Source organism: Pollachius pollachius, assembly GCF_949987615.1.
Source record: "Pollachius pollachius genome assembly, chromosome: 11".
In the NCBI taxonomy this organism is placed as follows: Eukaryota; Metazoa; Chordata; class Actinopteri; order Gadiformes; family Gadidae; genus Pollachius; species Pollachius pollachius.
The window spans coordinates 9629882-9643853 of record NC_136944.1 but is presented as its reverse complement, the minus strand read 5'-3'; the positions used below and the strand labels follow the sequence as shown (position 1 = coordinate 9643853).

Here is a 13972-nt window from a genome sequence, read left to right as displayed (position 1 = left end):
TTTGGCTGTGAAAGGTTTCGAGATTGTAAAAATGCAATATATTAAAATATTTATATATTTTTTTCATCTTATCTAGCTTTAGTATCTTGGTTAGCTTAAGTATTGCGTTAGGTGGTGGGGCCAGCCCCACCAGACTGAAGTTGAACTCCAGATAAAGGGCAAGTGCAACCCCTGTTTCAGGCTTTGAGTTCTAGAAAGAAGGGTGATATTGCCATGAATATGACCCACGCCGACTTTGGGATACTTTGTCAGCAGGGCCTCGATGTTTTGAGTTTGGGCTGCTGAAATTGTCTATAAAAATATAGCCATTTTGCCACATGGCGCAATGACACGACACGACTAAACACAAACAATCCCTCATCCGCTCTGTTGTGCACTGGCCATTGGCATGCCGGGACAAATCCCGGTGGGCTGCAGCATGGCTGGGCCAGTGGGCTGTCGATCCATAATGTATATACCGGCCGCGTTCTGTCTCTTTACCGACCCTCATCCAGTCATTTGGGAAGCTCATGAGATTGTGGCAGAGACTGGCAAAAACAAAGGATTTGACTGGTTTCACTATATCACTGGAAAGTGCTACCTGCCTGGACAAGAGACGGCATTCTTGGGCCATGTCATCAGTGTCGAGGGGGTGGCCACCGACCCGGTGGCCATACGGAGAGGTTGGCCGACCCCTTATAACATCGTAGAGCTGCAGAGCAGACCTGCTCGACCTGCTGATCCAGTGGAGGAGGCTCACGAGACCATCGACCCTCAGCAAGCGTACTCAACCGGGTGGGCTGAGACGTGCAGCTTGTGAACAGGCAAGGCAGCCAACTGCTTGGGGCCCCGGGCCACCAGGAGGCCCCAAAGGGCCGACAAACTTTACTCCACAGTAGTGACGCACAGTAACTGCAGCGACTGCATCTCCCTCGCAGGATAATTTCAACGACAACAAGTTGGGAACCTGCCTTTAGGGGGCCCCATGTTGTCATTCCCATCAGCCAGGGCAGAGCGGAGCCATAGGACGTTTTTACACTGCCAAATATGTCCGTCTTATGCACGCCTTTTTCCCGGCATGTTCCACGCGTTTAGACTGCCCGAGGTCAATTGCCTGCTTACGCTAGCACCACAATTTATCCTCCCGGACCCTACACAAATTGGCGGTTTCATTGGGGGGGGGGCTTGGGTAGAGGTTTTGCTGCGCTTTCTCTACAACAGAGACATCTCAGCGACATATACATGAGTAGTTCTAACTGGAGAGATGGGAAAATCCCAAAAAGATTGAAAGATTGAAAGATGGTGCGATCACATGCAGAGGAATGTTCCTTTCGAGGCTTTTGTCGGGATAAAAAACAAATGGTCAGCAAAATAAAGAATATGTTGGAGTTTTTGCACTTGTTAATAGTTAATCGCGTTTGTAGCCTACACTCAGACGTGAACTCATTCTTGCATGTGGGTTTCTTCATTCAAAAAAAACATTTGGGAGTATGCAAATTATTCTAAAGAGGTCTAGACCCCGTGCGTAGACCCGCCTTCTCCAGTGAACCAAGAAAGCCGGCACTGTAACAAACGGGGGATTTTACCCCCTCGGTTTCACACAGGCAAGACAGTGAAATTGCTGGGCGTGCAAAGCCGCGACCAAACCGGCTTGGCAGTGTTAAAATGCCTATAGAGAGAGAAGAGTTGCGACACTCGTTGAACTCGCTAGCGGGGTGGTCGCGTGGTTCACGTAAGCCTTGACAGTTCCAAAACACGCCGTGCTGTCATGTACTTCTATGGGACTGACAGCAGCGATTGCGATATTGAATGGTAAATATAAGGGTCATTCCAGAATTGGAGGACAATTAAGGCATCAACACTTTTGAAAAATTGACTCTTTATTTTATAATTTTCTGTTATGTATTTAAGAAAAACAGGTAATAAACCATCAAATAATTTCATTTGTCCAGCTCAGGCATCAAAGGTACACTTTTTATGAGATGTTTTATTTGTTGTGTGCTATGCTTGGCGCAACCCTGTTACGAATACTCAGGAACCTGAAAAAAGTATATTTTAAAATATTGTTTAATAAATCCTTTACCATTAAGTAAAGAAAGTCACATTCACATTGAATACTCATTTAATTTCAGATAAGAGTTGACTTATATTAATTTAAGCAACTTTTGAAATCTATCTTGCCCAACTTTTCAATAGTCACATGTTTTTTTTTACTAATTTCAGTATTTATTTTCAAATATTTGCTCAAATACATTATGCATATAATCATTCACACTATCAAAAGGACAATAGGTTAAACCCTTGTGAGCTTAGAAAATAATTTAAGATTATTTTAATAAATATGATATGGTAACAGGGTTGAAATTAGGGTAACAGGGTTGCGCAAAGTAACAGTTGAATAGATACATTCATTTTGATTGTAGATCATGACATAAATGTGACAAATAAATACTCAGGACCACAGGAATGTTGTTTGATAATATTTTATATATCGTTTCGATAAAGGATCAACAAGATTAGTAGGAATGATAAAAAAAATAAACATGCCAACAAGACCACAAACTGGATCTGATCAAATATTCAATGGACAAACATAAAAAATAGTCATATTAATGTATGCCGACAACCTGGCATTAAAATTAATGAGCCTTATCAAAAATAGTCAATATTTTAAAAAGCTGATGTTTTAATGTTCAGATTTAATTTTCGTGGCTGGCCAGAGTATCCCATACCTCTCTTGCGATGGCCATGTGGCGTGAGGTAACGTTCTCTCGGGGAGGAATGAGGGTCAGGGATACCAATGGATATCTTCCCTCAACGGCCAGAAAAAACGGTTTTCCCCCACTCTATGCATACATTTCACCTGGCAGTGGGTCTCATTCACATCTTGGGAATCCCTGGGTAGATGGTGTGGTCGTACACCAGGGCACACCATTTCCCCACAACCTCTGGACTGTGCCACTCCCCCTCTTCTGGTGTGCTGTATATGGGGTCTTCTGTGTGGTCATCTGTGGGATTAAAACTGAAGCACTTTGTTTTTTGGCAATCACACTCCAGATTCCCTGTTGCCGAACACATGCAGCTGACTTTCCCAGGTGAAAGAGTGACCACCTGGTGGAGCCTCATTGTTGACGGTACAGCTGAAAGGTCAGCTGTCATTTTTTTCACTGCATCCTCCACAGCTTGTCCCTCACTCAGAGCTTGGTACATGGACAATGCCGTGGGAATATCAACTCCTTGGCTGACAAGCCTGTCGGCCCTCCTCTTCAATGTGCCACCCACACCATCTGGGGCACCTTTGCCATGGCTGGCTTCGAAGTACTTCCAGGTTCCTCTTGTAAATCCCTTTTTGAACATTTCAGTACAAAAGAGGTAAAAATTACCACGCTGCTTGTACTGTGTGCAGGGGCAGTCGCTAAAAAAATGGATGGTTGTCACATCCGGAAATCTCTCTCGGATTTCCCTCAGGATGGGCTCCAGGTGTTGCTATATGGCAGGTGGTCCCTTCAGTCTGGATGCCGATACAGTGCAAAAGGAGGTAGGGGCAGATGCCCCCCCCACATAGTAAACCCCAGTGTGCAAAGTGGCCTGTTGGTGTGATGCACCAAAATGGACAGCTTGTACTTCAGCGCTGTACTTGCAGCCGTAGTTCTCTGAGGTGGACACGCCCACTAGTTATGTCATATGGGGCAGATTTTCGAAACGGCTTGTAAGGCTAATCACGCTCACACCTGGTGGTATAATATGTCCCCTTTAATGTCAGAATTGGATACATTCAAAGCATTGGGAATATATATGCTCGAAATTGTTCTGCCTGCAATAGGGCCATCATCTATTATTTTTTATATTCATGTCTAATTTCTTAGATCTTATCAGAGCTAAAAAAATCAACACATTGATTTTAGACTTTCTGTCTAGTGACACCTTGGCTTCGAAAAAAATAATGAAATGATCCGAGAATTTTGTACTCTTGTATTCTACATTGCGAATATCCACATTCCAGGTGAGGACTAGGTCCAGTGTGTGTCCCTTATTGTGTGTTGGCTTGTCGATGTGTAGCTTCAGATCCCTTTCCATTAACAGTTTATCAAACGCTAAGGCTTTGTTATTCTCGGGGTCATCCATGTGAAGATTGAAATCACCTGTGATGATGACGTGGTTATACCCACGCAATTTGTCCAGCAGTTTGTTGAAGTCGGATTTAAACAGGTCAAATTGTTTATTTGGGTGAGGGAAGTACAGGTTGACCAGGATGACGGGAACCCCCCACTGCTCGTTTTCCAGGTGCATGGCCACATACTCAAACGCCGTAACCGAAGAAAACAATATCTGTTGGCTTTTGTACACAGTCCTGTGTTGGATGGCCACGCCGCCGCCGCGCACTTTGCTGTCATCCTGTCTGGCCTGATGGTAGAACACATACGAACGGAGACAAGCGATCGAGAGCACCAACTTGTAATTTTCAGGAGTTAACCAGGTCTCCGTGGTCAAAAAGACGTCACATTTTTCATCTTCAATGAGTCCCGATATTATATCAGGCTTATTGACCATGGACCTGCAATTGAAAAGTCCAATCTTCAAATAGCCTTCCCCGTCGTTCTCCTCTGTCTCGCTCGTGTCGTAAGAGGTGCTGTCGTCCTCGCTCTCACTCTTGCTGTCCAAGTCACTGGCGGTGGAGACGCTTTCGCTCTCCCTGTCGCTGGTGTACTTAAACCTTTTTCCACAACGCTTCTGGCAGGGACGTGCGGCCAGGGGACGCTTGGGAGGCGGAGCCTCACCTGTCATTGTGAAAAGCAAAAACAAATGTATTTATTTAATATTATATATAATATTTTTTTGTATACTTATCTGTACTATAATTGTAATTTATGTACGATTTCAATCATTTCAATTTCATTATTACCAAAACCGCTGAATTTGCGTGAATCCTGTTCAATTAGAGCATGCGCGGCAGAGGTACTGGCTGCCCCACTTCAGATTGCGCAAATCCCTCACAAACTGGGTTGAGCGCATGCGCCTTTTGCTTTCTTACGGTTTGTCCCCAATGCAATGTTTGTCCAATCCAATGAAACTTTTATTATATGTCCTCACTTTCCATGAAATAGTAAATGTATTTTGTGTATGGTTATAACATATTTAGTCTTGGTTATCTGACATAAACTGTAAAAGCAAGAGGTGAGGCAGCCAGTACTTCTGCCGCACTGAAGGGGCAAGTGTGCTTTGACTTTACAAGTGTGCTTTGACTTTACAAGTGTGCTTTGACTTTACAAGTGTGCTTTGCTCCGCTGTTGCTCTCCTTGGCAATAATCTCCATTGAGACGGGGAGACTCGTAAAGCTAAAGGAAGATATGGAGGACTTCCTAACAAAGTCAGTCACAGAGATTTTTGTCCAGAAGGATTGGAGAATGGACTTCATTTACAAGTAAAGGTTCATACACCGATGCAAATGCTGCAGTATATCCTTCTATTTGTATTGATGGAGTGTGTTATTAATTAGGTATTGTGAAATTGCGATGGGAAATTTGGGTTAGGGTTAGTGCTTTTTCTCTGAGCCGCTATAAAATGAATGTTCTTCCTTGGACAAATATTTACCCTAGCTATGTGTGTGTGTGTGTGTATGTGTGTGTGTAAAGTATGTGATATGAAACACAACCAGTAGTCAATATGCAAGCTGCCAACTGAATCTTGAATTTAAGCTACTCTATTGGGTTCATATATCTGTAAATCGGACTCCAAAAAAATCTGCCTCACTGGCCACAAACCTCACCGCACGTGACTGGCTGGTTCTGATTACTCTGGTTTCCTTGATGGTTGTTTGTCGACTGGTTCTGAATACTCTGGTTACCTTGATGGTTGTTTGTCGACTGGTTCTGATTACTCTGGTTACCTTGATGGTTGTTTGGCGACTGGTTCTGATTACTCTGGTTTCCTTGATGGTTGTTCGTCTGCTGCTTCGTCTGTTCAATTGCCTCCCTTAGAATGAACAATAGGAAGACGTGAATTTACAGGGTAATTTAATCAACCAAATGTGTGGTATCTCCGTCATACCCTCTCTGTCAGGACAACCACTACTGAATGATGGAAAACGGGTCATTTGCGCCGCTGATTTTATCACATGGCAGGATGGTCGCCGCCGACACCCAGTTTGTTACGTTCATAATACTTCACTACCCCACTTTAGGTTGAACCAAAATGTGGATTTTGTGCTCAATTGGTATGTACAACTTCAACTAAAACAACAATAAATACTAAATGACCAATCTATTGCATAAGAATTGCAATCAATCATCAATTAATATGATACACCCGTATGTAATCTTACTGAAACCTTTTAAGATTGTCCCTCAGTTTCTTGCAGAACTGATCAATGTTTTCAGCTGTGTTCCTCAGTGATTGGCTGGCTTCAGTCACATGCTTTCCCATGACAAGCTTCTTCACGTTGTCAATCAACTCCGAAAGTTCCAATACCATTCCAATCCCTCCTGCCACCTGTCAATGAATGGCAAAAATGTATGAAAGAAATGCATAAATTATGTCAAATTGTATTATATTAGTCAGTTTTAGAATTTGCAAATTTAGACATTTCTTTAAAAGCTTGCTATAGAGTTAAATGTAGCCATATGCAACACATTCATACAGAAATATTGAAAATGACTCACTGCCATAGCGTTAGCTGCAAATGTTCTTCCGGCGACTCCAAGTCCCAGTGCAATCGGCTCCACCAGCTTTGTTGATATTTTTCCTTGTTTTTTAATGCTCAAAATTAAAATTAGGAATTCATCCAATAATTTGAAAACAGTGTGACCCATGACCTGACCCATGGCTACAGACATACGCATTGCAATGTATTCGAGTGCATCTTGTATAGGGTTCACTCTCTCCTTCTTTAGCTTTTCTATCAGTTCCATTATTTCCTCTTCAATTACTTCGCTCTCCTTTGCCGCCTTCTTTGCATCTTCCATAGTGCTGCCGGACACAAAATGTTCGATAAGCTTGGAGGACACAGTGATTGCTGCGCCTGTACCCATGTACGCCGCCCCCAGCCAGCCCAGAATCGGGGCTGCAGCCCCTGCTGTGCAGAAGGTGGCCATCACGCCCCCTAGAAGATATGCGGCGCATAAGACAGATACGGTGTTCCCAACGCATTCCCCGACGTGACATTTCTTTCTGAGGTCCTCCAGTTCTTTCACCAGCTTCCATAGATTCTTTGCACATTTCTCCTTCTTCTCCAGCAATGACTGGATCTCATGGAGGAGTTGGACAGCGGTGTCGACCATGGTGGTAGTTTCTTCCTCTTCTTTATACTGCTACACATACAGCGCCCCCGAGAGTTGACGAGGTGAAAGTCTGACGCTGTGCGATAATCGTCTGCACAGAAAGCAAGAGGGGGAGGGTGGGGTTATGATAGGTAAGTAAACTCAACTCAGAACACATAACACAGAATGTCCTAGCCTCTACCTATATAAACGGAGGTCCCCACACACAAACGCCAGATATATAACAATCATATTTCCAATCGACTAATTATTTTAGCAGCAGTGTAACATGAAATAACCGCTGCCCGCTGCCGGAGGCGGTGGTCCCTCGGCTTTGAAGCTCCGGCGGGAGAAAATCGCAACCAACAATCGCGGGCAACAATCCCTTTCTCCATGTAGTGGTTCAGTCCACTTCAAATTGATGTGGACGTGGAAGAACCAGAGACGTCGGTCGAAGAGAGAACCCGACGCAGTCTTTTGAGATTCATAATATCGTCTGGAGGGGCACACAGCTCCAGACGATATATGATATATGATAATATATATTATATCATCATCATCATCATCAATCCTTTATTTAACCAAGTAGAAATTCATTGAGATTAAAATCTCTTTTACGAGAATGACCTGGCCAAGAAGAAAGAAGATATTATATAGATATCTATGTATAATATGATATTATTTAGATATAGAGCTCCAGGACTCCCGCCGGAGCACCCGGAGTGTTCTAGAATATTTACAGAACACGGGCAAAGGCTGTGTGCGCTCGCCATTGCGTTACATCCACTGTAAACAGAGCGCATGGTACCGTGGCCGCAAGCTGCTCAGGGCAACACCCCCACCCTCCTCCTTGACCCGCCTCTCTCCTCCTCATTTGCATTAAAGCTACAGAATCGGGAATGGCACGTTTGGGGAAAGCTCAATGTGCGACTGGCTGTAATTCTGCACCACGGCTGAATTTCGGGAACGTCTCCAAATACTGTGTTAGAGGTCCACTAATATCTATATTAAAGCATCCATAAAGTAGCATGCCATGGGACCTTTAAATCGCAACTCTTTTGAATCACGGTAAGAAGAGGCAGCCATGTACTAAAAAAATTTACGTTTTCTCTTTTCAAAACACCACCTCAAGCATTTTATTAGCCGTTTTATGTTATTTTTTGCTGGAGAAGGAGGGGTGGGCAGCTGAAAGGAGTCGTAGTGAAACAAATGTTGTTTCGGTCCGGCATTCGAGAGGGCCTAGTGCATGGCTCCGTTAACTTCGCGTGTCCAAGGTTTTTCCTTTTACTTAACATGAATGACGTTGATGGTTTTTAGTCACTGTGGTGACTTTTTATTAGGGGTGTGACGATACACTCAGCTCACGAGACGAGACGAGACATGATATTGGGTTCACGAGAACGAGACGAGATTTTAAGAAAACTACAATGACAAAATATATGACTGTACCAACAGACTTTTATTTAACCGAGTTGCACATGCATTTTGAAATGTTTTATTATAACTCTTTACATGCATGAAATTGAAAGTAAAACTACAATTTATAAAAGTGAAAGTAAATTAACTTTTAAATTAAATAATTCTCTTTTTTTCAAGTGCAAACAATAACCAAAATCAAAGCTCTACTCCGTCAGTACAGAGTGCAAATAGTGCAAACAGAGTCTGACCAAGTATGTCACTGACAACTTGGTGCAACTACACAGCCATGTTCTTTTTTAAGAATATAAGCATGTCCACATTCGCTGGCAGCAGTTGGGATCTTTGTGCATTGACTATGTCTCCTGCTGTTGGAAAGATGCGCTCACTCGGAACGGAGGTAGCAGGGACAGAAAGGCACGCTTTGGCAAGATGAGACAGCAAAGGATATTGGGAGGAGTGCTCTTGCCACCACTTCAGAGGGCAGCCACTTAGAGGGATAGAGGCCTCTTTTCTGTAGTTTTCAACTTCCCTCTCAGCCTGTTTTGAACTGTTGGACTCCTCTGGCTCAGAAGAGAAAGAGTTCCCCAACAGGTCCTCAAGTGCTGTCTTTTTGGGAGCAGGTTCTGTCACTTCGGGCTCATCATCTCTCACAGCCTCCTCTTTACCGTGTGTGGGACAGTGAGCTCCACCTGCTGCCCCTTCCTCCTCCTCCTCAGCTGTGGTCTTTAAACAGAAGAAACACTGGTGTTAAATTTGATAAGCAGCTAAGAGCCCACACACACACATACACACACATGCTCTCATGTTTCTAACACACACACACACACACACACACACACACACACTTCATCAATCTCTTAAAAATGTTTAGCTGACAAACATACACAATACAATTTAAATTGATATACCTGTTTTTGCAGCAACTGTTCTGCCTTGTTCTGTACCCTCAGGAAGACGGCCTCACACTGGTCATGGTCTAGCTGAGGTAGAGTCCGGAACCTTGGGTCCAGTACCGTGCACTCCAGCACATAGTTGAAGGCATCCCCACTGTATCTGTTTGCAATAATTGTGAAGATTGCAGTCTTTGTGTTGGCCACGGTGGTGGAATCTCCATCATTTGGTGTCATGTTCTGTTCAATCATGCTCTTCAGTGGCACAATGAGAGACACTGTGGGACTCTTCTCCTCACACAACACTGTGGTGGCTGTCAACCTCATTGCAAAGGATGCAGCAGCTTCACAAGGTCTTCAGCATTTCTGACATCGCAGCTGTCAAGTGTATCAATGCTTCGGGCGTTTTGTCTTATCTCTGGACTGGTGAGAGCTGCTGATATGGCAGCTTGCTGCTCGAGGTAACGAGCCAGCATATCCAACGTGCTGTTCCATCGCGTCGTAACGTCCATGATTAACTTGTGTGATGACAATTGTAGCTGTTTCTGCTTGGACATTAACACCGCGGTAGCCGTTGAACTCCGACGAAAAAAAGCAGCCACACGTCTCACCCGCCCGAGCAAACGAGCGACGCGGGGAACACCGAGGCCAGCTTGGGTTGCAAGATTTATAGTGTGCGCAAAACACTTAATGTGCGGCTTCAATCCCGCCTCACGCACAGCCACGTCCATATTACGTGCATTTCATTAACAATAGCGATGCCGTGGTTGGGTTTTTTAAGCTCCCAGTCAGTAACAGCTGTCTGTAAAACCTCAGCTATGTTTGCCCCTGTGTGGGACTCGAAAAGTGGCCTAGTCTGTAGTACAACACTTTCCATTTTCCAGTCATTGTTGATTGTGTGGGCTGTAATTGTGATGTAGCTTTGCGTACCTCTCGATGTCCAACTGTCTGTTGTTATGGCGATGCTTTCTGCGTCTTTCAGTATCTGTACAACCTTGCTCTTGGACTCTCCACAGAGGTTCGGGATCACTGTGCGGGTAAAATGCGTGCGTGATGGGATGGTGTACTTCGGTTCCAGTGTGTGGAGGAGTCGCCGAAATCCTTGATTTTCTACCACAGAAAATGGCCTCATATCTGCTGCGATGAAAACACCTATGTCTCTTGTTATTGTTGTTGCTCTGGCGCTTTGACTGTGAAAGTTGTCTGGCTTTTTAGTGTTTTCTTCACAGGTGCAGTTGTGGATTTGAGTACCGAGCTGTGGTGGTGCTGTATATGTCTCTGCATCGTGCTAGTATTAGCCGCGGTGTACAGCATTATTTTCATACAATGCTTGCATATTGTCCGTGTCTTATCAGTCACTCTACTGCCATTCATCATTTCCGCCGGGTACCCAAAATGCTGCCAAACAAATGATTTAAAAGTGGCGGGGGCATCTTCGACGGTAATACGGGTATTTTCCGATGTCATTCTGGCTGTCTATGGCTGCTTTCGCTGCTTCCCCTGCTTCCCCTCCTTCTCCTCCTCTTCTTCTTCTTTTCCTTCTCCTTCTTTAGGTTCTGGCAGGCTAGACGTAGCAAAGGCGCATTACTGCCCCCACAGGCCACAAATAGAAGTTTGGATAGCTCACAAATCTCGCGAGACCGATTTTTAACACGACGGGTAATATCGTCGAGTTTAATCTCGCGAGATCTCGTCACACCCCTACTTTTTATCATTAAACGTGTTTTAGTGATAAAGGGATTTTTAGACTGGTTCAGCTGCTGCTCAATGACTCTCACATTCCTCTGCTTGCGATCATCTTTGCGATTCACCATTTATTGATCCATTTATTCAAAAGATCCAAAGACAAAGAACGGGTGCATTACGGTATCATTTTTAAAATATTGTTAATAGCCTAATAAACATTTCAGTTGTGTTAGTATTTAATTTTTCATTTGCTTGTTTAGCTATGTTTGACAGTTAACAATGTTGGTGTAGGCCTATTACAAATATTTATGTGGGTAGGCTACTCCAACCTCGTTGCTGATCGATATGTAGCCATTTATTTGTATAGAAATTATTGATAGCATTTCTCGTAAATAGTTGGATGGAATCTGTTTAAGCAATAACATTGAACTGTAATGTTTTCTAGGCCAACATACATTTACTATGTTGTTGGTATTATATGTTGTATGGAGCAATCTTTCATATTTATGAAGTTAACTTATACTTCCATGGTCGGTAAACAATGCGACTGCGATCGCTCAGACCTCTCGCTTATGATGCTACAATGCTAACAATGCTAGAAAACTAGGGCGTGGCTAGGCTCCCATGATGCGGAAGCATATCTCTCCTTGATGTTGCCCTGCGCCATTGAGCAGTTTACATAGGAATGAATGGGCGCCGTTTTGGAATCGGGTGTCCATTCTATAATATGTCCATGAAACAAACCGGGCACTCACGAGGAAAGCGAAACGAAAGCCGGAGACTCCATCATTAAATGTATTAGTTTTCGCGGTTATTCAGCTTCTTCTCCGGAAAAACACGACCACATTGCATTGTGATATACGGGAGTAACATGTAGGGCACCCTATCTAGTGCACTATATCCGTGATAGGGAACGATTTCGAACACAGCTATAGTTTCAGGGGATGGGATGCTAATGTGGTGGTATAGAATAATCTCTGTCCGTTTTATTTATTTTAGTGGGCCACGTGCAAAGGGCCAAAATCCGACCAAGGCCATTTCTACGCATTTAACAATTCAAGTGCCCGAGGCTTTTTCTATAAAGGCCTTATTTAAATTAAATAAAACTAAATGTATTCTACATCAACGTTTTATATGTATGTTTCACTACACTTCGGCTCCAAATTTCACGCTTCAATTTAAATGGCAATATCAAATAATTACCTGTTTGAAGTTTCTGACAAAGTTGGCGCCCACAGTAGCGAGAGGTCCGAGTACTGTGTGCTGTTAAAGTGAAAGTTACAATCTCTTCCCAAGGCGCAGCTACCACCAGCGCCCCACCCTTTTGGAAGACATGTGACTTCTTGTAAACGCTGGAAACGAGTGAGTTAAACTAATGGTCACTCGGGCTATGTTTACATGATGACGGTCTGAACAGAAGAAGCAAAAGTGGCGTCGCGTCTTCACTTTTTATTCCGCGTTTAGACGAGCGTTTTCGGGAGGAAATCTGCGTGCATACGGTGACGCAAAAGTGTGTGGAATTCGATTGGGTATGCATATCAGGCGGCTAGGTGGTGCTGTGATCAGGCCCCCGGGAGCAGTGCTTACTTCCGCAATCCACCAGTGCTCAGCGGCCAAGCCTGGTATTGCAGCTGTTTTAGCGGGCTGTGGACGGGCAAGCCGCCAGGAACAACAAGTACTGCAGCCCGCAGACGGAGCCCACATTGAGGGGCGGGCACTCAGTCCACATTGAGGGGCGGGCACTCAGTCCTCCTCGAGAAACCGATTTAAACTACAGTTGGTCCATTATCCGCACGCAAATGGTCGTAAATGAAGAATACCTGAGAGTGCTGCTATAGGCCTAAAATATAATGCATTGATCAACAGGAATGCTTGGCAACTTGAGCCCTTAGCAAAACCGGGTAGTTGCTACAAATAAGAACCCATTGACATACTGTATGCTTAAAGGAGATATTTCAAAATGTTTAAAGTTACGTCTGTGTGAAATAGACTTGGCTTTGCTATTGACTATAGGCTCTCTGGAAAATGACCCAGAACTTGTGGGCCCATTCGTTTGGGTCCCTTCTCTCAAACAATAGTCAGATCATTTTTGCTGTATTGTATTTTGTCTGCATGGCACGGCAAGATAATGCATTTCTCTAGAAATATTTAACTGTATAGCCTAGGCTTACACTGCAGCATCTAACCTTACATTTACATTTTCAGGTTTAATTAACAATCACAAGGGAATTAAAAGGTGATAAGGTGACCTTAATGTATCACGTTTCATTCCATGTATTTAGGTTGTATCCCTGTTATATAAAGTAAACCAATTCGATTGTAGGATAATTATCACATTACCTTTTGCTAAAAACTTGCAGAGGGACAATTTACGTGAGCACGCACGCACACAAACATACGAACACGCACGCACGCACACACACTTAATGTCTTAATCTCACATATACTGACTCAAAAAGGGCATTCAAATATTAACAGGTTCCCATATTAACCTATGAGTGACGGCTATACTTGTATGAAAGTTGAATTAAATTGATGACAGAGTCTAATAACTTTTGGATATTCAATGTCTTTGTTAATTGTTTATTTTGCATATGGCCTAATATTGAGAAAGTACCACATTATAAAGGGGCATGCCATAGAGCAGGATCATTTCACAAAATCATATTACGATCACATCTTTTAGCTCAGTGAACACAGTAAGCGTGTTATAAAGACGTTATAGGCACACAGGATATGGCA

General features: G+C 43.6%; 1 protein-coding gene across 1 annotated transcript; it reads right to left on the bottom strand.

Moving 5' to 3' along the window:
- Positions 1-2350: 2350 nt before the first annotated feature.
- Positions 2351-12750, bottom strand: LOC307082847 (uncharacterized protein). Its single transcript, XM_079746572.1, has 5 exons — positions 12434-12750; positions 6639-7347; positions 6308-6468; positions 5867-5952; positions 2351-4757 (listed from the first exon to the last, which is right to left on the bottom strand). The coding sequence occupies exons 2-5, from the start codon at positions 7254-7256 to the stop codon at positions 3808-3810; spliced, it is 1815 nt and encodes a 604-aa protein (XP_079602698.1). The 5' UTR covers positions 7257-7347; positions 12434-12750; the 3' UTR covers positions 2351-3807.
- Between the last annotated feature and the right edge of the window lie 1222 nt (positions 12751-13972).